At 34.4% G+C, this 24,112-nt stretch overlaps 3 protein-coding genes across 7 annotated transcripts; all 3 read left to right on the top strand.

Annotated features, from left to right (window-relative positions):
- Positions 1-3,596: 3,596 nt before the first annotated feature.
- On the top strand, positions 3,597-8,485 carry LOC142608326 (mitotic spindle checkpoint protein BUBR1). 2 transcript variants are annotated; one of them, XM_075780090.1, is made up of 11 exons: positions 3,597-3,890; positions 3,991-4,050; positions 4,746-4,890; positions 5,009-5,166; positions 5,965-6,046; positions 6,142-6,208; positions 6,299-6,344; positions 7,266-7,425; positions 7,540-7,610; positions 7,984-8,064; positions 8,164-8,485. In XM_075780090.1, the coding sequence occupies exons 1-11, from the start codon at positions 3,688-3,690 to the stop codon at positions 8,225-8,227; spliced, it is 1,137 nt and encodes a 378-aa protein (XP_075636205.1). In that variant the 5' UTR covers positions 3,597-3,687; the 3' UTR covers positions 8,228-8,485. The 2 variants fall into 2 exon arrangements, with proteins under 2 accessions (XP_075636205.1, XP_075636198.1); XM_075780083.1 differs by having other exon boundaries at positions 3,598-3,890; positions 7,531-7,610.
- A 2,175-nt stretch (positions 8,486-10,660) lies between these two features.
- Positions 10,661-14,641, top strand: LOC142614560 (splicing factor U2af small subunit A). Of its 4 annotated transcripts, none has more exons than XM_075787126.1 (4): positions 10,661-11,848; positions 13,616-13,700; positions 13,781-13,853; positions 13,979-14,641. In XM_075787126.1, the coding sequence occupies exon 1, from the start codon at positions 10,950-10,952 to the stop codon at positions 11,799-11,801; it is 852 nt and encodes a 283-aa protein (XP_075643241.1). In that variant the 5' UTR covers positions 10,661-10,949; the 3' UTR covers positions 11,802-11,848; positions 13,616-13,700; positions 13,781-13,853; positions 13,979-14,641. The 4 variants fall into 4 exon arrangements, with proteins under 4 accessions (XP_075643241.1, XP_075643221.1, XP_075643231.1 ...); XM_075787116.1 differs by having other exon boundaries at positions 10,662-11,848; positions 13,616-13,687; XM_075787106.1 differs by having other exon boundaries at positions 13,781-14,641.
- Positions 14,642-18,063: 3,422 nt separating this feature from the next.
- On the top strand, positions 18,064-20,639 carry LOC142614219 (bZIP transcription factor 60). Its single transcript, XM_075786787.1, has 3 exons — positions 18,064-18,619; positions 19,102-19,325; positions 20,216-20,639. The coding sequence occupies exons 1-3, from the start codon at positions 18,189-18,191 to the stop codon at positions 20,473-20,475; spliced, it is 915 nt and encodes a 304-aa protein (XP_075642902.1). The 5' UTR covers positions 18,064-18,188; the 3' UTR covers positions 20,476-20,639.
- Positions 20,640-24,112: the final 3,473 nt, after the last annotated feature.

Genomic DNA, 24,112 nt, shown 5'->3' with positions numbered 1-24,112 from the left:
TGAGAGGATAGAAAAGTTTTTAGTTTCCCTCATTTGTGTTTGATTAGAAGGGTGGAAAAGTTGAGAGATGGAAAACTTTTTTGTTTGGTTGAAAATAAAGTTTGTATAAATTTATCATTATGTCCCTATTAAATAAAACAAAAGTAACACATTATACTTTTAAAAAAATTGTGTATAGACGAACACTTCATTAAAGTAAAAAAAACAAAAAAAAAAACATAAAAACTTGACCCAAAGTATTTTCTAAAAAAAAAAGAAGCCAACAAAAAAGAAGAAGAAGAAAAGAAGCAAACACGATAATAGAAAAAGAAAAAAGAAGACAACACGTTAACAGAGAAAGAAAAAAAAAAAAGAAGCCAACACGTTAACAAAGAAAGAAAAAATCAAAGGAAAAAAAAAAAAAAAAAAAAACCAACACATTGGAGGTAAAATCCAACGTGATAGGTATTTTTGGAAGCTCATTTTATGAGCTTCCCCCTCTCAGTTTTCTCCCCATTTTGGGCAGAAAATTTTTTAGTGGGTCCGAGAAGAAAACACCTAGACCCTACTGTGGACACAAGGGGGGAGTCGCCACCTATTTTTTGCAATTGCTTAGGAACTATATATATAACGTCCTCTCGATGAAGGACCTTTTGATCTTACTATTAGAGATATAGGTTCAGAGTTAAAGTATGGTATTGGGAAGGTGTTAAACCGCCTAACCCTAATGTTGGCTTCCCATCATTGTGTCTTATGTTTTAATACTATTAAAGGCACACTCAACATTGTTATCTAACTCACACACACTAGCATACATCTAACAATCAACATGACATCAATCATCCCTAACCATACGTTTATCATTACATACCCCAGTATTTTATCTAACAAACTTCCTATCATACATCTATCATACATGTCATGGCACCAAGGCATTCATCACAATACAAAACCCTAATCATACATCTAATCATGCTTCGTTACAAAGCAAAAACATGCGAGCATTAAGAACAAAGATAAAAACAAAGCCAACCAAAACATGTTATCATCCAAGGCATTAAGATCACAATTATATCATCAAACCAACCATGCATGTGTATTGTGAATGCATGACTTACCTTTACTTACATTGCAGCAATCAACACCTATGACATTATGCATGGGCATGTGAATGCATGTTCATGGCATCAAAACAAACCTTAATTCTAACATGTGAAGGCAAACAAGCAATTAAACATGTGAAACAGAAGCTTTGAAAACATAAAAATACAGAAAATAGGCTAAACAAAAATATACATGTGAAAGTAAAGGCAAAAAAAATAATAAAAATTAGGGTTTTTAGGCATGTTTCATGCACACGCATGAATAACCCTGCATGTGCATAATCAAGCCTACGTGTGCAAGCAAGATTATGTGCTCGTGGGTTTCTACCTAGAAGCCCTAAAAAGACAATAAACAGTGCAGAGCTCTTAAACAGAAATTCTAGCAACTTAGCATGCTTTTAAAACATACAACTACATAAACCTAAAAACATAAAACAACAAAAACTACAATAGATAGAAATATTAAAGAGCATAAAAGAAAGGAAAAGAAAAAGAAAAGTTTGAAACTAATACTTCAAAGAAAAGCTCTTCAAGGTTGATTTTTTACCGTTCCCCTCAGTCAAATTTATTCACAATCAACAAAAAGAGTGATTAGTAATATTAAACTCAAAGATCAAGGCTAGAAAAATGCCATAATTAAAAGAAAATTGACTTTAAGGTGTTTTTTAAAAAACTCCTATTTGATTCACTATTTCTAGTGAGTCTTAGTGTTTTCTCGTGGGATTTCTGTTTGTTTTGAAAATATACCATGTAAAATTATTTATAGTGTGAAAATAGGAGTTTAAAATGACTCTAGACAATGTGGAATTTGTTCCAAATCTCAACATTAATACAGAAAACTTGTCTTATTTAGTTTCTAGAAATCGTTATGCGTGTGCAAGATCGGGAAAGCTGAGTGTGCATAGCAAGGGTTTCTTTGGTCTTATTTTTCCAAAAATAGATTTATTTGATCATATTATATTTTTCATTTTAACATTTCTCAACTTAATTTAACATCTAATTGGTCTTTAAACCAACCTTGGGTGTAGGGCTGTCCATAGGTTGGGTTGGATCTTGTTTGGGGTTGACCGCAATCAACCCGATTAGATTGGGTGTATGAAAATTGGACCCACAGCCAACTGAATATTCAGGTCAGACCCGATATTTTGGGTCATTGGTTGAGCGGGTCTAAGTTGTCGGGTGATTTTGGGTTTGAAGAACAACACAGCAAAAATAAAACCCAAACCTAAATAATATTGTTCACAAGTCACAAGTACAATCCAAAACAAGTGAAATCAAATAACACCAAAAATATCACAAACCCAAATCTAAGATTGAAACCAAATAGCACCAAAGCACTACAAACCCAAATCTAAGACCAAAAGAAAGAGAGAAAGATGAGATTCAGATCTGAGATGAAAGAGAGATAAAGATGAGACCCATATTTGAGATTGAAATAAAGAGAGAAAGAAAAGAAATAATCAACAAACGGCATCACCACCACTCCTCCTCCCAGTTCCGACCGTCACTGCATGCATCACAATATCAGTACATCCACCATCAAATCGTACAAGATCAAAGCAGATTAGAGGCGGCTTTACAAAGAAGCAGGTCTGGGGGCTAGTAATTTGAGAGAAGTAAGTCTACGGCGATAGGAAGACAGACACAGAGAGAGAGAGAGTGAAAAATTGAGAGGTGGGTTAGCGTGAAAAATAGAGAACGGTAGAAACTAGAAAGACCTAGAATGTTTCCTTTTAAACATAAGAGCAGTTGGGTCGGTTTCTACAGTTTTTATATTCATTAACCCGCAACCTGAACCGAAATTTCGGTTTTTAAAAGCACAGGACCCGAATTCGACTGACCATGCTATTCGAGCCTCCCATTGGACCTCAGGTCGGGCAGGTCCAATCAGTTTGGTTGGGTCACTTGGCCCACTGGACAGCCCTATTTAGGTGTTAGAATTCAGCATCATTGGAAAACGGGGGCCCGAGCTGTAAGGGGTATAAAATGCGGTATCTACACCCACCATTTATTTTTCTTTTTCCCCACCCAATTAAATATATTTCAAAAAAGTTTTCCTTCCTATTTTATCTCCAAAGTTTTCTATCTACCTTATTTCACTTCCAAACAAACACATCTGGAGTGTCTGTTTATGAATTGCTTTTTTTTTTTTTTGTAGATTATTGGCAGAGTGTTTATAAAAAAGATATATTATTTGGTCATTTTTATGTTAAATGTGTTACATAAAGCTAAAAAAGAAGAAGTAAAAACTAGATTATTTCAAAAAAGCTAAAAATAATATAGTACATTTGCAATGGGCCAAAGCCCATGATATGGGTTATAGTGAGAAAGCCTGCAGGGGTACAAACTAACAAACTAAAATCTGGACCATAGCTTATTGGGCTTAATGGTTGAGTAAACTCGTAATGATTTGGGCCTAACGGCTAGTGCAGGTTCAAAGTTCAAATTTCATAGAAGGTAGGGCCAGCAGAGCGCACAAACTCCAATTTCTATAAAAAACACTTTCTAACGGTTAGTTAGCGTGAACCCAAAAACCAATCTGTGTTTCAAAATTTGAATCTTCATCAAGAAGAAGAAGAAGAAAGAGTAATAGCAGCAGGCAGCGATGGAGGAGGGTAAGATTCAGATTGAGAGGTTGGACCCAGAGACGGAGTTTCTTCTCTCAAAGAGACAGACTGGGAATGAGTGGGAACTTTTCAAAGAAAACGTGAGGCCCTTGAAGAGAGGCAGAAAGGTTCACCTCTTAAACGAAGCTCTGAAATCCCACAACGACAATCAACTCAAGAAATCTCTGCTTGAGAACCGAAGGTTTCATTTTCTTTCTTTCTTTCAATCTTTGGACTATTTTTCTTTGGTATATTCTTTGATAAATTTTGTGTGTGATTAATTTCTTGATGTGGGGTTTTAGGAGGTTGATTGAGGCAATCGATGAGTATCAAGGAGATGATCCTCTACACCCATGGCTCGAGTGAGTACTCTCAACTCTTCCATTTTTGTTTCCTGATTTTCTTGCTTGATTTTATCAATTCATTCGAAGAAATTTGTGTCATATCTGAAAGCCCATAACCGTAAGAGGTATGATTTTTGTTTTTATTCCTTAATATTTCATCTTTGTTCTCTCACAACCTACCTAACTAAGGGCAAGGGTTTGTCCCAAATTTTGTATTTTGTTACAATTAAGGTTGAGACTTAAGATTTGAGAAAATATAATAAGCTTTTTTATAAGTTAGCTTTTTTCCACATGGGCAAAATTTACCACAAATTCTTAGGTGCTGTAACTTAAGTTTCCGATTAAATTCAATCATGTGACTGCATTAGCCAATGAGTCACATAGTTGAATCTAATTGTCTTTGGAGGAAGAGAATTAGATTTAATGCCTTCATTGATAAACATGGTTAAATTTAATCGAAGAACTTAAGTTACAACAACTAAGAAACTGTACTTAAGTTTTGCCCTTTTCATTTTGATTCCTGCATGATACTGGGTTTTTGTTTTTTGTACAATTTATCCATGACTTTTTTCTCCTGAACTTGTGGGTTTTTATTTCTAAAAATGCTCTATATTCGTTTCTTTTTTTGTAAAGAATTTATTTGAGCAAACGGCTTTTCAAATGTTGTCACACATGCCCAAACTGATTAATGGTATCTTTGCTTCTTTTGCAAGGTGTATTAAGTGGGTTCAAGAAGCATTTCCAATGGGAGGAGACTACTCCGGGTTGGTTGTGATATATGAACAATGTGTGCGCACTTTTTGGCATTCAGACCGATATAAGGATGATTTACGCTATCTGAAAGTGTGGTTGGAATATGTGAGTTTTTTTTACTTTCTAAAATTTTGTTTCTATTTGTTCTCTTTTAATATAATGCATGTGTCATCACAACTGTTGCCTATTTGGATTGATGTTTGAAAATGAAATGCTATTGCAGGCTGAAAATTGTGGTGATGCAGAAATCATATACAGTTTTCTAGAGGCAAATGAAATTGGGAAGACTCATGCTGTGTACTATATATCCTATGCTTCACACTTAGAATCCAAGAATAAGATGAAACTCGCCAACGAAATTTATAATCTTGGCATATCTAGGTAAGATTTGTTGTAATGTTTTATTATGTATTCTGCTGTTTTTTTTTTTTGGTTGTAATCTACCAGTAAATGGAACTTGAAAATTGTATTCATATATGAAATGTAATTTATGTTTTTAATTGAAGAAGAAGTATTCAAAGAACAAGAAAACGTGGCTGTAACTGTAACCTGTCAGCTTTGGTTGATGAGAACTCTTTGATTTTGGAATGAATTAAAAGATTTTGCTCATTTGAGATCTCTTAATGCATGTTCTTTTCAGAGTTAGTTTTTAATGTTTGCACAGTTTGTAGTGTTGTTTCATTGGTATTCGAAAATATTGTAGTGTGGTGTTAAGTTTCTAGTTGTTATTTGGTTAAGGCTTTATGGTTTAGGTAAGGTCTTCATTAAGGGACAAAACAATGTTTACATTATTGGGAATGTGGTTTGTAATATTTCCTGCATCCTGCTAAAAGATCTAATTTTGAGAAAATATGTGCTCTTCCTCTCTCTCATGTTTGTTTTAGTACCTCATTTTTTTAGAGTTTGTGTTTTAAATGCAACATTGGTAATGCGATTCTTGAAGATTGTTCTACACATGTATTAACCTATAATACAAATGGAATCTGTAGTATGTGCATACTGAGTAGCCTTATTTGTCACTTATAAGTTGTTTACATATGTTCTGCCCATAATTTTATGCTGATTCTGATTTCTCAATTTCTTTCTTTGAGCCTTAGTTCAGTTTTATATTCTCTCTCTCTTTCTTATTTTTTCATGCATTGCAGAAATACATCTCTGATTAATTTTTCCATTAAATAGGAATGCTCAACCACTCGAAAAATTGAAGGATTCTTATAGGAAGTATTTTGCTCGCTCAATGAGAAGACCAAAACCAACAGATGTATGCTTGCAACTTTTCGTTAAGAACTTTAATATCACTTTTTTATTTTTTATTTTTTATAAACCATTCATTGTTCCATTTATCCCCATTTTTAGGAAGATACAGTGGAGAAGCGGTTACCAGGACGGAGTTTTGGAACTGTCCTCTCCAGAGGAGAAAATCGTAAGATCCATTGTTCTGATTGGCCTTCTTGAATTTCTGCATTCTACTTATAAAAATATATGCATTTTAAAACTCTCTCTAATGTTACAGGAATGCAGACCACTGAGAACTCTGATCTTGTCAAGAAAAATGTTAGGTGAGCAATATGGAGTAATTTATTTACTTAATTTTTCTAGACAGAAACCTCAAAGCTTTTTCTTTAAATTTAATGATGAAAGTTTCTTTAGGATCCCCAAACCATTGCAGAAATGGGCCTTTCATTCAAAGTTTGTTGTAATGTTAACTTCTGGTAGTCAAAATTTCTTGTTTAGTCTGTTTAGAGCCTTTTTTATTTGTTGATAAGTAATTGGGACGCAGCCGTACACCGGAAGTTTACAAAGGAAACCCCAAACAAAATAAGTGAAAAGGAAGAAAATAGAAGTACAAAAACAATTAACAACAGCTCGAAGTATCTGGGAATGCTAGAAAGTGCATAGTAGAAAAAATATGAGAACTCAAAGTCCAATCATCTAGAATATTCAAAGAGAAGAACTTCTTCTACTCACCAAATTTTGCTCCTTCCCCTCAAAACAATGAGCTTTCCTTTCTTTCTAAAGTAATAGTTTTCCATATCTCCCCATTGCTTCTCTTTCCAAAACGCCCCTTCCAACATGATTACATTTCCAAACTGGAGCACAATTTTGTCTTAGAGTTTTGATGCTCATATTAATTGGTTGGCAGCTCACGTGTTCTTTCTGAAACAAAATGCATTAAACTTACCCTTTACTTGGGTTGAAGCTCACCTTCCAGCTTTGAAAGGGGGAAGTTTCAATCAATGCAAGTTTCAGACATAAGTTCTTTAGGTATTCATTTTGTTTGTCTTTCTTATCATGAGCATGTTTGATGCCATTAATATAGACTAGTCCATTGATGTTTCTCCTCCTTAAAGTTGGATCGGATGATTTCATTCAATATGTCAATAAGACATTCTAGATATGATTGATGGTACTTTAGCAAGTGTAAACTATACATTTTCATTTTTCCATTCTAAATTTTTTGCTCTGGTTCCATGTTATAGGGCTCATGCAACTCCACTCACTATTTTCAAAGATATAAACAATGTGGATCGTCAGCCAGATGCATCAAAGACAGACTTGAATTCTTGGCGCACTCTTGGAGCTCGAGCAGAGAGAAATAAAGAAAATAATGCAATCCCTACCAAGTGGACAACATACAAGGTTTACCATTCAGCTTCTTCCCACTCTTCCCTTCAAACCTTATACTTTTTCTTCCTTGCATCATTCTTATAGCATCTAAGTAACTCTAATTCCTGCTTCTTTTAGGTTCCTCAGAAACCTGGGTCTATAACAGGAGGAATAACTGCCAGTAGTATTGAGGTTTTTGTCGATGAAGAATGTGAAGAGTGAGTATCGTTTTAAATTATATTTAAAGCGATTATTATTAGATATATTAGCATTGTCTCCCAATTATATCCTGCCTTGCACTCTACTGAAAATGTTTATTACAATCTTAGTTGTTTTGGTTTGTCCAAAGAAGAAAAGATGTGAACACAGGATTTGAAGTATGCAGCTGCATAACAGGACATCATTTGTAATAATATGCAGCTGTTATGCTGATGTATGTTGAAATTTGAAATCTTTTTGAGGGACATTTTAAAAATGAACACCAACACCAAAGCCATTTGTTCCAGTAGAATCAAAGTGCCAATGCATTCTAGATCTCATTCTTGAAATTCTGTTCTGATAATGTGTTGTTCTTATTATTATTGTTTTCAGAATTCATAAGAGGAATAATGAGGGTGGTGATAAGTCTTCGATGTTGCAACTTAGGCATGGGGATGGCCAAGACCTTAAAAAGTAAGCAATCTACTTTAGAATATATGTTGTTGTCTATTTCAGTATACTGGCAATCTCTTAAGTGATACTTATCAGCCTTTTACTATTTTAATTGTGCAGGGAAACAGAGCTACTGAGGGAGAATCCATTACGTAATTTCCCTCCAAACAGCCTTCCGAGATGATTTTCAATTATCTGTGGTTTTGCTTCTTGCAGTGTTGTATGATTTCATGTGTGGGGGTCAGCTTTTATCTCTAAAGCCCTGATCTATGCTTATCCATTTCTTTCATCAAATGTGAACCATAAATTTGGATTGATTAGTTTTCTTTTTTCTTTTTTTTTTCCCCTCTTAAACACTGTTGCATTGTTGAGCAAGCATGCTGTTTTTTGCTCAATTCACATTCTTTCTTGAATGATTCAATTTGAAATATAAATTTGGCTTGCTCCTGCTGTCCTGCAACCTCTTCCTCTATTCATTCACAAATCCAAAACCTAAAAAATCATTCACAAGTTAGTTATACTGCCCCCAATTATAGATTTTGACTTTGGTAGTTATTGGAAGTCTGGTCCAAAATTTTTAGAAGTCTTCCACTTGAACACTGTGCACGAGAAAATAATGCATCTCTTGTGCTACTTCCAAATTTGTTTGAATGGGTAAATAAATTAAGCCATGCAACTGTCGAGCATGCTTGCTAGAAAAATTTAGGAGCACTACACTAGGCCTTGTTAAAAAGATTAGCATCTCAAACTCATTTGGTAACATCAAATTAGGCATATGTAATCCCTCGAGTATATATATATATATATATATATATATATATATATATATATATATATATATATAAGTATGCTTAATTATCTCCTTATATATATATATATAAGTATGCTTAATTATCTCCACCAATATACTCATGTTTATGTTACAAACATCCAAAGAAGCTACAAAACTTGTTGGCTATGGGTAGAATTGCTTTGGTTCTTGTTATTTAGCTTTGATTGAATCGCTCCCAACTGTCTTGTTAGGCTGTATCATTCATGGCCACAGACAACATGCTAGGGTATAGGGTAGTGTTAGTGTAGACGTTACCTTGTAATATAGTCACAAGGCACATGGATGTAACTTGTAAGTCCAATTGCTATCAAAGCGCCTATCTCGGGTCTTCTATAAGCTACATGGATTGTAGGCCCTTTCTATTTTTTTTTTAGACAGATGGATGGTAAATGTGTCTCATATTCATCTAATCTAAAATATTGAAAGGATCTGATAGTTACTTTGCTTGTTATCAAAGTGCTAAATGACATTTGTCTAATTTAAAGTGTTGAAGGAATTTGATATTTACTTTGCTTGCTATCAAAGTGCCAAATATCATATTTTATCTTTACTCGCTATCATAGTGTTAGAGGTGATCACTCGAGTGACTGGCTTCAGAAGGAACGTTAACAATACTTTTTCATAGAGGAATAAGGAACCCAAAAATGTGATAAATGTGTATGCTCTGTATAAACATTAATAATCATGTCACAATGATTATCAAAACAAATATGAATCAGGTGCTTATAACATTTACAAATAATCAGGTTCTAGTGGTAAACCATAAACACATAATCCAAATGTTCAAGCAGCGCTTAAAGACCCATTGTAACTATCAACGGATACGCACAAAATCAGCCATTTTTATTATGATTTCTTTTTTATTTTTTTTATCAAGCTTATACTGCAACTTAAGTATTTCGTAAATCATTTTTCAATTAGCACCAGCATGTGAGATCCCCACTCTAATTCTATTGAGCGTAAAGTGATTGTGACAATGTATTTTTTAAGACAAGTATAGGGTAGCCAATAGGATATTGTTTACATTGTCACTCTAAATATAGAACTATAAATTGGTACAAAGTAGCCTTCATTAGAATGAACCAAAAGAGACAATTTAGAGTTGTTGGCAGGGTGCGTTGGTAGGAGTCTCGGTATAGCATTACGTGGTGCTTGCAGGGGTATGCTGGTTCGAGCCACACACTTCAACAAAAAACGTTGTGTTGTTGTGGATAACCCTAACGTATCCAAGGGCGCCCCACAATTAGATCAAATTTTGCAGATGCTACTTCTCATTAAAAAAAAAAAAAAAAAAAAAATTTACAGATGCTGACAAATGTTGAAAATCCAACCAAATATGTTTAACCTTGGGCTTATTCCGATTATCAAATGAACTAGGTTGAATTGACTCAAGCCCAAGTAAAGCTTTGGTAATAATAAAAAAATTGCGTTAACGGGTACCGTAAGCTACTTATTAACAACAATTTTTTGACTTTTTTTTTATAAATTTTTTTAAAATCTTTTTTGTAGTTTTATGTTTTTTTTTTCCAGCTTTATAAGCTGCGAGACTAGCTTCATAGAGAGGAAAAAAAATAAAATGTAAAACTAGTTTTATGTCATTTTTCTTTTATTTATTCAATTTTTTTTATTAAATAGGACGATACTTCTTAACATTTGTCATAAATTTAAAAAAAAAAAAAGAAACCACAAGACTGTCATTGTTCAATGAACTCAGAAAAGTCAATGCAATTAACGCCCGTGATGCTACCCATGGTTTTTACACCTTGTGATTCGTGATTGTAATTTATATACCCAATTAAGTTCCACCTTCGCTTCGAGTCCCTAATCGATGGATAAATCAAAAACCAGCAATTGAAGTTCACTTTCTTACGTAGCCTAGAATCTTCCTCAAATCCAAAACCCCGAATTTTTTATTTATTTTAATCTTAATTTCCTCACACCCCGGGTTTTCATTTTCGTTTTCAATTTCCCCCTCTTCTAAATTAGGGTTTTATTCAATTTATTTTCCCCCATTTCTCAAACCCTAAAATTAATCAACGATTTGAACAGAGAATATTCAATTACCTCCACAACCATGGCGGAGCACTTGGCTTCGATCTTCGGCACCGAGAAGGACCGAGTGAATTGCCCATTCTACTTCAAGATCGGCGCGTGTCGCCACGGCGATCGCTGCTCTCGCCTCCACAACCGACCGACGATCTCTCCGACCTTGCTTTTATCGAACATGTACCAACGACCCGACATGATCACGCCGGGCGTGGACGCTCAGGGTCAAACCATTGACCCGCGCAAGATCCAAGAGCACTTCGAGGATTTCTACGAGGACATCTTCGAGGAACTCAGCAAGTTCGGCGAGATCGAGAGCCTCAACGTTTGCGACAACCTCGCCGACCACATGATCGGCAACGTTTACGTTCAGTTCAAGGAGGAAGACCAAGCCGCCTCGGCTTTACAGGCCTTACAGGGCCGGTTCTATTCGGGTCGACCCATTATCGCCGATTTCTCGCCAGTGACCGATTTTCGCGAAGCCACGTGTCGGCAATTCGAGGAGAATAACTGTAACCGAGGTGGGTACTGCAATTTCATGCACGTGAAGCTGATTGGAAGAGAATTGAGGAGGAAGCTGTTTGGGAGGTACCGTGGGTATAGGGTGAGCCGGAGCCGGAGCCGGAGTTCGAGCCCGCAGCGGCACCGGAGGGATCACGATAGGCGTGAGAGGGATTCTCGGGACCGTGATTATCGCGGAAACGGGCGATCCAGCAAGGACAGGTATGATAGGCATGATAGAGGTGATAGGCATGAGAGAGATGGGTCTAAGAGAAGATATGGGAGTCCTAAGCGGAGCAGGAGTCCTGTTAGGGACGGGAGCGAGGAGCGCCGAGCTAGAATTGAGCAGTGGAATCGAGAAAGGGAGGAGAGGGAGTGATATTATATGATATGATATATAACTAGCTCACTTTGGCTTTGGCATTGGTAATTTACTTTTTAAATCTAGTTCGTTCTAGGTTGCTCTTCAGGTGTTTGTTTTAATGCTTACTTGAGACTTCCAAATTGGTGTTCTTTTTAATTGAACCATCGGGCCATGATTGTAGTGTCAAATTAAGATAGTAGATTAAATGTGGTATGTTGAATTGTAGTTTTTTTTATTTTTTTTATTTAAATCTTTTAACTGTGCTGGTACTGGTTAATGCTTTGAAAATTTTATGCTTCTAAGTTTCCTTTATGTTGAAATTTCATTGTTCAAGTATGGGCTGTAATGGGGTTTGTGTTTAGTTCAAATTTCTGCATTAATTTAAGTGTATTGGCTTAAGTTTGAGTTGCCAATCCAGAATCTATGTTATTTGTGGTACTTATCTGGTATGATTGGTTGGAGTCTTAAGGTACTGTTTAACCATTTGCTTTCCAAATGCTAAACAGTTTTCAATAGGGTACTCTCTAAGTTTTACGTTAGAATTGGGCCGCTTTCTTATTGGTGGGCTATTATCTCTTACCAGATAATTAGGTCCAAGTGGATGATACTACCCATCATCAGGCTTCATAATGTTGCTCAATATCTATGCATTTTGAGTGAAATGTTTGATCAGGTTGTTGGTATTTATTTATTCTTCGCTTGATACTAGGATTGGAATTTAAATAATTTGGACCAATTTGGGAGTTGTCAAGGTGATAGTTAAAGCTTTCAGAGCTTGTGTTGAATTTGTATAGAATAAGCTCTTTTTAGCTAGGTGTGAAATCTTGGGATCATAAGTAAGCATCAGTTTGTTTGGAGTAAATATTAATCCCCCTAGGATGTGGTAGTTTCAAATTGATTCTGTTATTTAGAGAAAGTTGGAACTCCTCTGGAGTGTTTGGTGCTCAATTCATGATCTAAGATTTTAGAGCACTGTATTTGGAAGTTGGTGAGGTCTTTGTGGTTTGGTTGGCCTTTTGCAATTTTGAGTGTTATTTGAGGTTTGGCTATCAGTGCCAAGTTAGTTAGTTTTCAGCTGCACTGATCTTATTGTAGGTTGTCAAGCAGCTACATAAATCACATAGGAGCACCCATTCCTAGAGTGGCAGGGTTTTTTGAAGAGCATCTGTATAAATTTAAATGTATTTATGTAAATAATCCTAGTGCTTATAATATAATTAGAAATAATAGAAAAGACAGTCTTTTGTCATTTGAGGACAAAGGAGCTGTGAAATTGGCTTGCAGGTATCTGTCATTCATTTTTTCAGTCTCTCTCATTTGAGGTTTTACTTGTTCAATAAGTTGACCGTTCAATGGTTAGAGGCATAAGCCCCGTGCTCCTTTGATAATCAAGCTTGACTTGATGAGTTGTAGATGTTAGAAAACTAAATAACAATGACAAGGTTAATATTTTAGGGTTTATTGACACTATCCTTTGTGTAAATTTCCAGGAAGATGTATAATATAATGTAGTCTTTGGTCAATATGAACTTACTGTAGGACCTCGGCACACTTGTTGTGTGGTGGGTTCTGCACTTCTGCTAGTCTTGTATCAGAGCTTAATTTGGGCTGTGGTTACAAGTCCACATCTGTTTTAGGTAACTGATTGTGATTGTTTCTGTGATCCTAGATGTCACTGCAATTTGTAGGTGCTTCCTGAGCATCTGGAGGTCATTGATCAACAGATATAGAGCATTTTCTTATATTTTTGTTCCTGGTGTTATTTTCTAGTCAGAATCTTTTTTCTTTTTCCTCTCTCTCTCTCTAATGATTTTTATTTATGCTTTTAGGGCCAGGTCTGGTAGCCCTGAAAATTGGGCTTGCCGTACTCAAAGTGGGTCAGAAAATGGGCAAGTTGTCTGGTTAGTGTATGAAGTGTGTATCTAAGTTTTGTTTTCTTCTAATCAAAATAAACATGTTTATCAGGGAATAATATTCTGCTTTTCTGCCTCTAGGAAAGCTAAAACAGGTTATGTTTAACGCGGGAATATTGACAACACGAAGTCTGGGTTTAAATCTAGCTTTGAGGTAGTGCTTCTCTCAATGTTTTGTGGCTTTATAGGATACTAGGTTGACCCCCTGAGGAACAAAAACACTCTTTACCCTTCTACTATTGAGAGTCCTAAATTCACCTCTTTCACCCATTGCCCTAGCAATGCAGATATAGGGTCTACCCGTGTTTGATCTGGCGAAGACAACTTGTTTTTTTTGGAGGGTGACAATACACATATTAATGTATGGGTTACAACTTAAAGTGTTCATTTGTTGGAGGTGAAAAGAAGTCGAGGATTGAAGTGTCATAACTTCAGCAACTCCAATATTGACATTTCTTCAAGTTTCATGGGGTTTGGCAGTGTGATCTGTAGTGACAGGTCCGTTGATGTCACAGGAAATGGTGAAGTTCCACTTGTTGAGACCTACATAATGTGAGAAGGAAATTTGGAGCACCTTCTACATATTCTATTTAAACACTTGAACTCTTGACCCCACCTTTACCTATACAGAGCCTGATTATCTACTGTTACCTTACTACCAGTTTATTGAAGTTATTAGCTGGAGTCATTCCATGACACTGATCTATCAGCACAAAATACAGTGGTCATATGAGATGCACAGGACTTTGATGTTCTTGGAGTTTGGTGCTCAATGCTTGTCATCTTCAATAAAATTTATTCTTTTGTAATGATCATGCTTGAATATGTGGTGTGCATTTGGCAATTGCTTATTTGCTTTTTGTTTCAACTTTTTTTGCAAACAATCTGTAACTTTTAGCTTTTCGGTAATGAACTAGCTTTTAGCTATTGGAAATAAGCAAATTCCAAGTAGACCTTTAATTCAGCATACTTTATAGGGCAATTTATGTATAATGTGATACCTCTTTGTGCTTTTCTTTAATAAGTGCATAGAATGGTGGGGTTCGATCCTACACTAAAAACCAAGGCAATCTTCATGGAGTGGATACCATAAATTCCAATCCTATCGCTTGTAAGAGTGTGTGTGTATGTATATTTTAAAGGTGTATAGAATGTTTGAAATCGCGAAAAAATTATCACAAAGTGCAATAATCATGTGCTTATTGCATAACAAGGAGTAAATCATGGTCACGTAGAAGTGTTCAGGTTCATAATGGTAGGATCCTCACAAGAGTGTATTGATTGGTTAAAAATTATGTCAAGCTCTCTTGTAAGACAGGGAAGAATTCCCTCCTTAACTGCGTCCTCTCTGCAAGATGGACTCTTTTATCTTTTTCAGTTATCAAAAAACTTGGTTCCTTTGAGGTGTTAGGCATCTGAGATGATTTTGCCTTTCTGTCATGTGTTGTGTTCTCTGCCGCAACTGTGCTTGCTGTTTGTTGTTTAGTTCTGGTTGCAACTTTACTTTGTAGCTAGATGTCTGAGGTGTGGTGTAGGTTTGTTTGTCTTTTGTTTCTTTTTTGGCTACGTTGAGTAGAGTAGCATGACCCCAGGAAATTGAACTGAACCTTCCTGGCTTCTGGATGGAGAGGGCCAGATGTGCCAACGTGCTGTGAAGCTCTTGGCGATTGTTTTTTCCTTCTTTGTCTGAATGGAAATTTTACTCCTTAATTCGAAAACAATCAAGGTCATGTACAAGATATTTCTTGCTTTGTTTATCTAGTTATAGTTATTTTAGATGGTGTTGGCTTACACAGAAACTGCAAACTCATCCGACGATGACCTTTTGCTACATGTTTCTTGGTGGTTCAATTTCAGGGAATATACCGTTTTGTTAATTTATTTCCTCTGGAGTCTTTTTATTTGAGAAAATGTGAAACGTGTAACGTGGGATACACATGACCAAGGATATGTGATTTGTTCAGAGAATGTTGTGTAGTAATTTATGGTCCATTTGGATTGAGGAGAAGGAAGCAGAAGCAGAGTAGATTTAGCCAAAATTAGTATATTTTTAGCTAATTTTACTTTATTTTCCTCCATTTACTCTCTCTTAATCTAAATGGGCTCTTATTGTATGCAGCTGTTAAGGTTGGGTTTGCTGTTCAATAATTTGAATGGTTTTATTCATAGATTTTGTATGATTTAATAATTCTATTCATAATTTTGAACTAGTCATTAAGCACAAGAGTAAGAATATATGATGGTTGCAATAAAATTATTTTAAGAAAATGTCTACAGGTTTGTTATCCAATTGACACCTACCTATTCCTACCCTGGTACCAAGTCTCCCTGTCCCAGATTTAACCAACCTGCTCTCTTCTTCCTCAAAATGATGGATTTATTCAAGGGACGAATATTCAAGCTCTTTTTTTTTTGGTTAAGAGGAAATAGATAAACAACAACTAGGAGCCAAAATGGCTAAGTTCGTGGCTGAGAGCCTACAATAGGTAATCCCATTAACATCAGAGCATAACAATTCCTTAACAAAATTAGGGGTTGAATCAAAAGCACAAAAATCTTCCTCCATCGTGCTGCCATTCCTTGCAAGCGCGAATATATTCAAGCTATAATATAGCTAGACATGTCTTTTTTTTTTTTTTTTTTTTTTTGAGAGAAAAAAATGTCTTTAATATATAATAAAAATACATGTCCATTGGACCTTTTATCTAGCTAGGCTATGCGCTCATATGAAATAATTATTCATTACTTCTATTTTTTCCTCATTTAATAATTAGGTCCACTATTTTCTCAAAATAATAATAAAAATAAAAATATTGAGGTCCATTAATTAAATTCATGGTATAATTTACTATTCATATAAGAGAAAGAAATATTACTCTTCGAGGATTGAATAATTTTTCACTCATATTTGACTATAATTACTATATATAACTCCATTTATACCAAAAACCAATAGGAATAGGAATAGGAATTTTGGTCTAAGGATAAAAAATAATAATCAAAAGTAATGGTTAGGTTAAATCCCTTCTCTAAATACAAAATGTGTTAAGCTCTTAAGGAAAGTAAATTCATAAATGTGTTAGCTTTTGATGATATCTTATGTTTTTTTCTTTTTCTTTTGAGTAATAGACGATAGTTTTATAATATAAAAAAATCAACCAATACAGAATAACAGAGACACTAATTCAAGGAAGGGGCAACTAATCCAACTGAACATAAAACTGTAAAATATTTTTAATACAAGGTGGTGTTTCTTCAACCCATATAGCATTTTGCTTTCTTTGAAAAGCACGATTTGCAATTCAATTGTAGCTCTATTAGTATCTTCTTCTTCGTTCTTTTTTTCTTCTAATGACAACAACATTAGTCTTACATTCTCTTCTCAGGCAACTGTTCACTAAATAATCTTGAATAGGCCACATTTAATGTGTGTTTGGCTTCAAATTAAAAAGTCAGTTTATTTTACTATTCAGTTTATTTTTGCTATTACTCATGAGTCCACTGCACTTTTTAGTACTATTTATGGGTCTCACTGTACTATTTCAGTTAATTTTTACTTTTATTTATAGTATTTTTAACAAAAAAAGTTTTTTATTCCAGTAAAATAAACAGATTCTAAACAGACCCTTATTGTCCATCTTGCAAAGCCTAGATATATTCAGCCTCCACATCAATTGAACATTGGTCTATTGATTTGGCTAGAACTTTATGGCCAATGGGTAAGCTTTGATAGATGTGGGAGAGTTGATGTTTCCATTGAAAACGACGACAAAATGTTAACCAATTAAGTTACAAGATTTTTGACATGAAATAGAGGATTTTGATATTGTAAACTCATTGGCATCGTGGTGGATTTATGTTTATTATTTTTCATTAGAATTAAAGACTTGGAAATCTTTTTCTTTTTCAAATTTTTCTTTGAAATGCAACGAAACACCCTAAAAAAAGAGTCCCAAAAAGAATATAAAAAGAAAAGAAAAGAAAAAAAAAGGCACACTATTTGCACGTGTTAACGCCACGGCTTTCTCTGCGTCCACTAACTGCGATTCTATTGGTTGAGTGACGGGAACACTCAGAACTTAATCCTCTGCTCCGAGGCTCTCAATAGAATCTGTGCAACAAAAAATCTATTCGTCCACGTCATCAAACACTAACCCCAATTCTCCTCCAATCACACGTGGACCACCGCGAATGGACCACCATTCTGGTGCAAAGAAACTAGTTTCCACTCTGTAGCCTTTCCCATTTTCTTTTTTACTTTAATATAATTTGACCTTTCCTTTGCTTACCCCCAAAGGAAACCGAAAATACGCGTTTCTAAATACAACTATAAAGCACAACTGTACTTCTTATTAGACCCAGTTAGAACTAGAACTAGAACTAGTAGAACACCATTTGAATATTTTTAATTTTCTTTTCGTTTTTATTGTAAAATTTCAATTAGGGGTTTTTTTAAAAAAAATTTTGAAATCCCAATTAGTGGGTTATTATGGATGATGCTGATTTTTTAAACGATGAAATACTCCAAAAAATCGATTGGGATTGTTTCTTTGATGACTTTCCAGAGGACGGAAATGGTTTTTCTCTCGAACCCATGGGTTTACCCGATTCGGTTTCACCGGGAATCGACGAGATCCAGACGTTTTTGATGAACGACGACAACGACAACAACAACAATTCCGGCCTGGCGGAGCCGAGCATCGAGTTCTGTGACAGCTTTTTCGCCGATATAATCGTGAATTCCCCTGTAGAGGCTTCCGGTGAGGTCGTCGACGCGTCTTCTCTGATTGATAAGGACTCTTCCGGTGATTCCGATGACGGAAACGGTAGTTCGGTGAAGGAGAAGGTCGATAACGATGATCAAACTCAAGATGATGATAATGATGGTGCTGATGATCCTACCTCCAAGAAACGAAGAAGGTACTGCTAAGTTTTTATATTAGGGTTTGAATATCAATTTTGCGTTATGCTTATTGTTTAAATCAGAAAAAAAAAAAAAGACTTTTTGTTATAGGTAATGTTTAATTAGGGTTTGATTTTGTATAATAATCGTTTAAAGAACAAGTCTTTGTTTATTATATATTTAATTTTTTGTTAAAATTTTTAAAATAGAACTGCTTAGTAAAGGCAAATTATGTTGGTGAATTTTTTTGTTCATTCATGGTACTAAATTACTATTAGGAAATTGTATGACAAAGAACAATTATGTTGGGAATTTTGTTGTCTGTGGTGCTTTATTACATTTTATCGATATGGGCTATAATTTTTTGGCAAAATAAGATGTTGTGGGGAATTTGTGACTTTCAATACAATTGGAAGAGTATGAATGTTTGATACATTACTTTATCTGAATGGTAAAGAGTCTTTAAGAGTTGTATGTCTTTATGGATTTGATTTTTCAGGCAGCTGAGAAATAGGGACGCGGCGGTGAGGTCGAGGGAGAGGAAAAAGATGTATGTGAGGGATCTTGAGTTGAAGATTAGGTATCTGGAAGGGGAATGTAGGAGACTGGGGCATTTGCTTCAGTGCTGTGTCGCCGAGAATCAAGCATTACGGCTTAGTTTGCATTCGGGCAGCGCATTTGGTGCTTCAGCGACCAAGCAGGAGTCTGCTGTGCTCTTGATGGGTATGAATCATCAACCATCTGGTTCTTGCTTTTTTTTCTATTACCATTATTATTAATTTTTTTTGGCTAGGGGACTAAGTTGTTTAATAGCTAATTCTGAGAGAACTATAGAATCACCATTGGAAACATGCCATGTATAACTGCCTAGTGAATTGAACTATTGTGTGGACTGCGTTGAACTAGGTGTTCCTGTTTGAGCTCAGCTGGTTTGAACTTACAATTGGCTGAGTGTGGCATAAGATTTGACAAATTTAACTAAAAGATCTTTCACTTGTTCAGTCTGGGTCTGATTTTCCCCCCCTCTAATTTGAGGGGAGAGTACTAAAGCACTTTTTTTATTTATTGAGTCTGACTAACCTTATAGATAAGATGATATTCAAATATATTCCAGAAAGTTGAATTTAATTATCTCTTGACAGATATATAATTGAAGGTTTGCTTGTTCTGAACTAGCAACGTTCTGCACTAAACTTCATCTTGACCAAATTACACTCACCGATGCTTTTAAATGAAAAAAAAAAGTAGCCTTGATGATCTTTTAGAAGTTTGGCCTTCACATTGGTGTGTGTAAACTATTTGGTTTTTCTTGTCCAACTACATCATGCAACTTGCATGTTTGTGTTCAGTTGATTAATCAGCTCTATGTATTCCTTATTCTACTAATTTTCATTTCTCATGACCTTACTTGTAAGAGGTTGTTGTGCCTGTGCTTGCAAAGTTTGGTTGAATTACCATTATGGTTTCAGTAAATCTTTAGTTTGAGCTTTTACCTAGTTCATTTAAAAGTGGGAAAAGAAAGAGTATTGTTTTCATAATGCTTCTGTCCTATGTGATGGCTAATCTAATCATGTTTTTTGACTTGGATGATGTTGACCATGGTTACTTTGCAGAATCCCTGCTGTTGGGTTCCCTGCTTTGGTTCCTGGGCATCATGTGCCTATTCAATCTGCCAGCAATGCCCCGGTTAATCCTGGAAATAGTTCCACTCGTAAACGTGGGACAGGGAAACCCAGGAGTAGCTCTAAGAGGGGCAAGAAGTAAGACGTTTGGAGACTTGATGGTACAATCGTTTGTAAAGAGTAGGAGATGCAAAGCTTCGAAGACAAAAATGAAACCGAGTTACCTTGTTCTCACAAACCTTGTTCTCTGAGTTTTTGTGAGAGACTTTCTTCTTCCTCTATATGCTCAGTTGTCTCTCTATTTTGATGTCTAGGTGTTGAGAGTAGTTAGTTAAGTGATAATAAATGATACTAACGGACATGCTGGTGGATTTTTAATGAGTAAATTAAGTTATGGTTCCCTGTTTATTTATTATAGCGGAATCGTTATTCTTTGCCTTTTCGCATGGTATATTATTTTGTGTTGAAAGTATGTATTCCTGTTTCCATTATTGAGGCATGGTTCTCCACCTTTCTCTGTTGGATCGTGACTATAATTTAGCAATCATAAAAAAGTAAAAGGAGCTTTAAGCATCTTTATCAAAGCATATATGAAGTTTTCAAGCTGGTTATTTACAGTTTGAAGTTTCAATATCATGAAAAAATTCTGGATGTATATTAGTATATATTACCATGTTCATTGTAGCACAATGTGGACTGAGTTTTATGCATGGAGTAGCCATTTTCATCTTCCTTCGGGCAAGAGAAGGGATCTCTGGCTGAGGAGATATATTCTCAATTGACAAAGCTGCACCTCTAAGGTTGCGTTTGGGTTAAGCTTATATTGTTCAGCTTCTTTTACTATTTAGTTTGTTTATGTCACTATTCATGGGGCTTATAGCACTTTTTAATACTACTCGTGGGTTTCATGAGATTATTTTAGTTAACTTTTAATTTTATTTACAGTATTTTTAGAATAAAATTTTAAGTTTCAGTTATATTTAGCTGTTACCAAACGGACTTTAAATTTCATCCTTATTACTTAAATGGACCTTAAATCTCATCATTATCTATATTATAAATAAGAGGATTTTCCTATTTCAATGGTCTTTTATATGATTTAAAAATATCCGTATTAATGAAAAGTAACTTTATTTAGAAAAATGGTCATAAATGTTAAATAACAAATTTCATTTGAATTTTGAATTTTAAACAAAAAAAATTCCTAAAATTTAAGATTTTTTTTTTAGGATTTTTTTTCATCACATTTAAGAAAGAAATTACTGTTTATCTATAAAGTTAATAATTTTTATTTTTATTTGTTTGAAAAATAAATAAATATATTTTTAAATTACGAATAACAGATACAAATTATTGTTAATTTTAATTTAAAAAAATAAAAGAACCGGTAACACCCGTGGTTAGATGCTAGTTATATTATAATTAGGTAGCATTGCTTACCCCAAAATAAATGGAGAGTGTGAGGTTTGCTAGAGAGACCGACATAAAATGCGAATATGGGGCTGCTTTCTTTGTCTTTGGTAGGTGAGCTAGAAAGTAATCCGATATCTACCTATTTTCCTTTTTCTGAATATTTGTCAAGAATTTGGAGCATAGTGGTACGATTTTTGAAGGGCTAAAGATTAACTAGAAAACTTGAACGATCGTCTACACATTGTAATTAGAGATTATTGCGTTATTGTGAGATTTACACACTTTGAGAGATTACTGCATTATTGTGAGATTTACGCATTTTGAGAGATTGTTGTTGGAGATCTCTTGCCACATGACACATATGCTTTGGGTGTGATTTCATTTTCTTCTCCTCATTTGGAATGTGCTCCTATCAGGTTAGGTGAACTTGACCTAACCTAGAATTCTAACAGACCAACTATAAATAATCTGGGCCTTTGGGGCGAAAATTAATGATAATATCCACATTAATTTTTTGTTTGTTTGCTTGGCATTGGACTAAGTTATAACATTCTTTGAAAAATTGATATGTTCTCATGTAGTGAATACAGGGATGGTAAAAATTTCGTGTTCAGTTGCTCTTTGGGTACTTCCCCTCTTGAAGAGGGATGAGAGGAGGATTGGGTTTTGCTTGCCCTATTTTAAGTATTGTGTGTGTATATAATTATTTATTTGTATGATTTAATCTTTTATATATATATATATATATATGTATCTTATTCATAATTTTTTTATACATATCTTGTTATTGTCAACATTAGTGATTCTTTTATTTTCTCATATCTATATCTCATAACTGTCAAATCAACTTTCTAAAAAAAGAAAAAATAATGTCAAAGTTACCTTCTTCGTATAGTTATCAAATTCTTATTTTATATCTTTAAATCTTCAAATTTTATGATCTAATTCACATCTTTAAGTAAAATTATAAATACGTAGGATCTTTGTGAGATCCATATTTAGATCTTGACATCTTGTAACATCTCAATCTTTTTTATATTTTTATTAATTTACAAAATTATTAGATTCTTAATTATTTTTTCTATTTAGATTAACATGTATAAAGGATTTGAAGATGCAAAGCTACTCAAATCTTTTAAATTTATTAGAAGCATAAAATAAGGACTACAACCTTGTTAAGGAGTGTTTTATAGCAAAAGTTTAAAATTTTAAGATATTTCAATTTATTTTTAATTTTTTTAGAAAGTAAGGTATTTTAATTTGCTCCGTTTATTATTTCAAGTAATAATAACTTAATAACTTAAATTACCATGCTAAAAAACTTCGTTTGTGTTGTATGTATCTTATTTCTTTCAAGATAAATCTAAACAGAGATTATAAAGTGGTATGCGTTAAAAACAAAGTATTAGCTTGAAGTATTTTTAGAATATCATATTTTTAAATTCAATATTAGTATTTCAAATTCACTATTTTAATTTCTATCTTAAAAACTCTTCATTGACCTAGATAAAATTCAAATCTAAACAATCTTGTTTATATTCTAGATGATAAATTGTTTACGTCTTGTGATGATTTATTCTAGTCTCGCCTTGTGTGAAACAGTGAATGTCAGTTTTTTCCAAGTCTTAAAAAAGAAATGGAGCATCCAAAATTGAACCATCTTGTCCCATTTCCATTTTCCAACCCCCTACCCTATTCTAGAGCTCAAGAAAAAAAAACGAAAACTGACCCTTCCTATTTCTAGAGTAGCCCAATGCCTTGACCTGAGGAGACATGGCGTTAGAGAAAAGTTCATTGGTGGAGAGTTAGGTGAAGGATACATATAGCCAGTGTTTTTGAAGTTAGTATTACATAAAAACATTGGTTGGTAAGTCAGTGGGCCTCCATTAAGTTACAAAAATGTCCCTAACAGCATATTCCAACCGAATGTGCACAATGAAGCACAAGCAAGCACCTATCTTTCATCTTCCGGCCGGTCAGCTTTGTTAAGTGCGACCGGTGCTATCTTTCTATACTTTGCCCCTCAACTTTCTGTATTTCACATCTAAGTTAAAAATTATCTTATTAAAAGCCACTTTTGTGTAATGTTAAACAAAATTATCTTGATTCAACCAAATTAAACAAATCCGCGAACCACTTTTGCTCCCTAGCTAATAGGTTCTACTTCTATCTTAAAGTATTAGTATATTATTTTGTAGGCTACATCCTTAAACCCAGGGCGGCCGAAACCGGTTAAGTAATATTATGGCTTGAATTTAAATTAAAAATAAGAATAAAGTTTGGTTACAAACTTGATTATATATAATTAAATTTGTAGTCAAATTTTGTCACTGAAAAAAAATTATTAAAGAAATGGAGAGTTTTTTTTTTTGAAGAGATAAATGATGAAAGCAAGAAAAAACTGTTAAAATAAAGAGAAAAAAACTGATAAAGAGATGAACGATTTTTTTAAAGAGAAAAATAATGAATTATAAT

Source organism: Castanea sativa, chromosome 1 (assembly GCF_040712315.1).
Source record: "Castanea sativa cultivar Marrone di Chiusa Pesio chromosome 1, ASM4071231v1".
NCBI classification, from domain to species: Eukaryota; Viridiplantae; Streptophyta; class Magnoliopsida; order Fagales; family Fagaceae; genus Castanea; species Castanea sativa.
Note: the sequence above shows the minus strand (reverse complement) of the source record. Positions and strands in the feature narration are given on the sequence as shown.

Excerpts from the sequence above, each read along its gene's own strand:
- LOC142608326 (XM_075780083.1), top strand. The coding sequence starts at position 3,688 with ATGGAGGAGGGTAAGATTCAGATTGAGAGGTTGGACCCAGAGACGGAG. Across the intron at positions 3,891-3,990 it reads TCTCTGCTTGAGAACCGAAG|GAGGTTGATTGAGGCAATCG; the intron begins GTTTCATTTTCT and ends GTGGGGTTTTAG. Across the intron at positions 6,209-6,298 it reads CCTCTCCAGAGGAGAAAATC|GAATGCAGACCACTGAGAAC; the intron begins GTAAGATCCATT and ends CTAATGTTACAG.
- LOC142614219 (XM_075786787.1), top strand. The coding sequence starts at position 18,189 with ATGGATGATGCTGATTTTTTAAACGATGAAATACTCCAAAAAATCGAT. Across the intron at positions 18,620-19,101 it reads ACCTCCAAGAAACGAAGAAG|GCAGCTGAGAAATAGGGACG; the intron begins GTACTGCTAAGT and ends TTGATTTTTCAG. Across the intron at positions 19,326-20,215 it reads GTCTGCTGTGCTCTTGATGG|AATCCCTGCTGTTGGGTTCC; the intron begins GTATGAATCATC and ends GTTACTTTGCAG.
- LOC142614560 (XM_075787126.1), top strand. The coding sequence starts at position 10,950 with ATGGCGGAGCACTTGGCTTCGATCTTCGGCACCGAGAAGGACCGAGTG.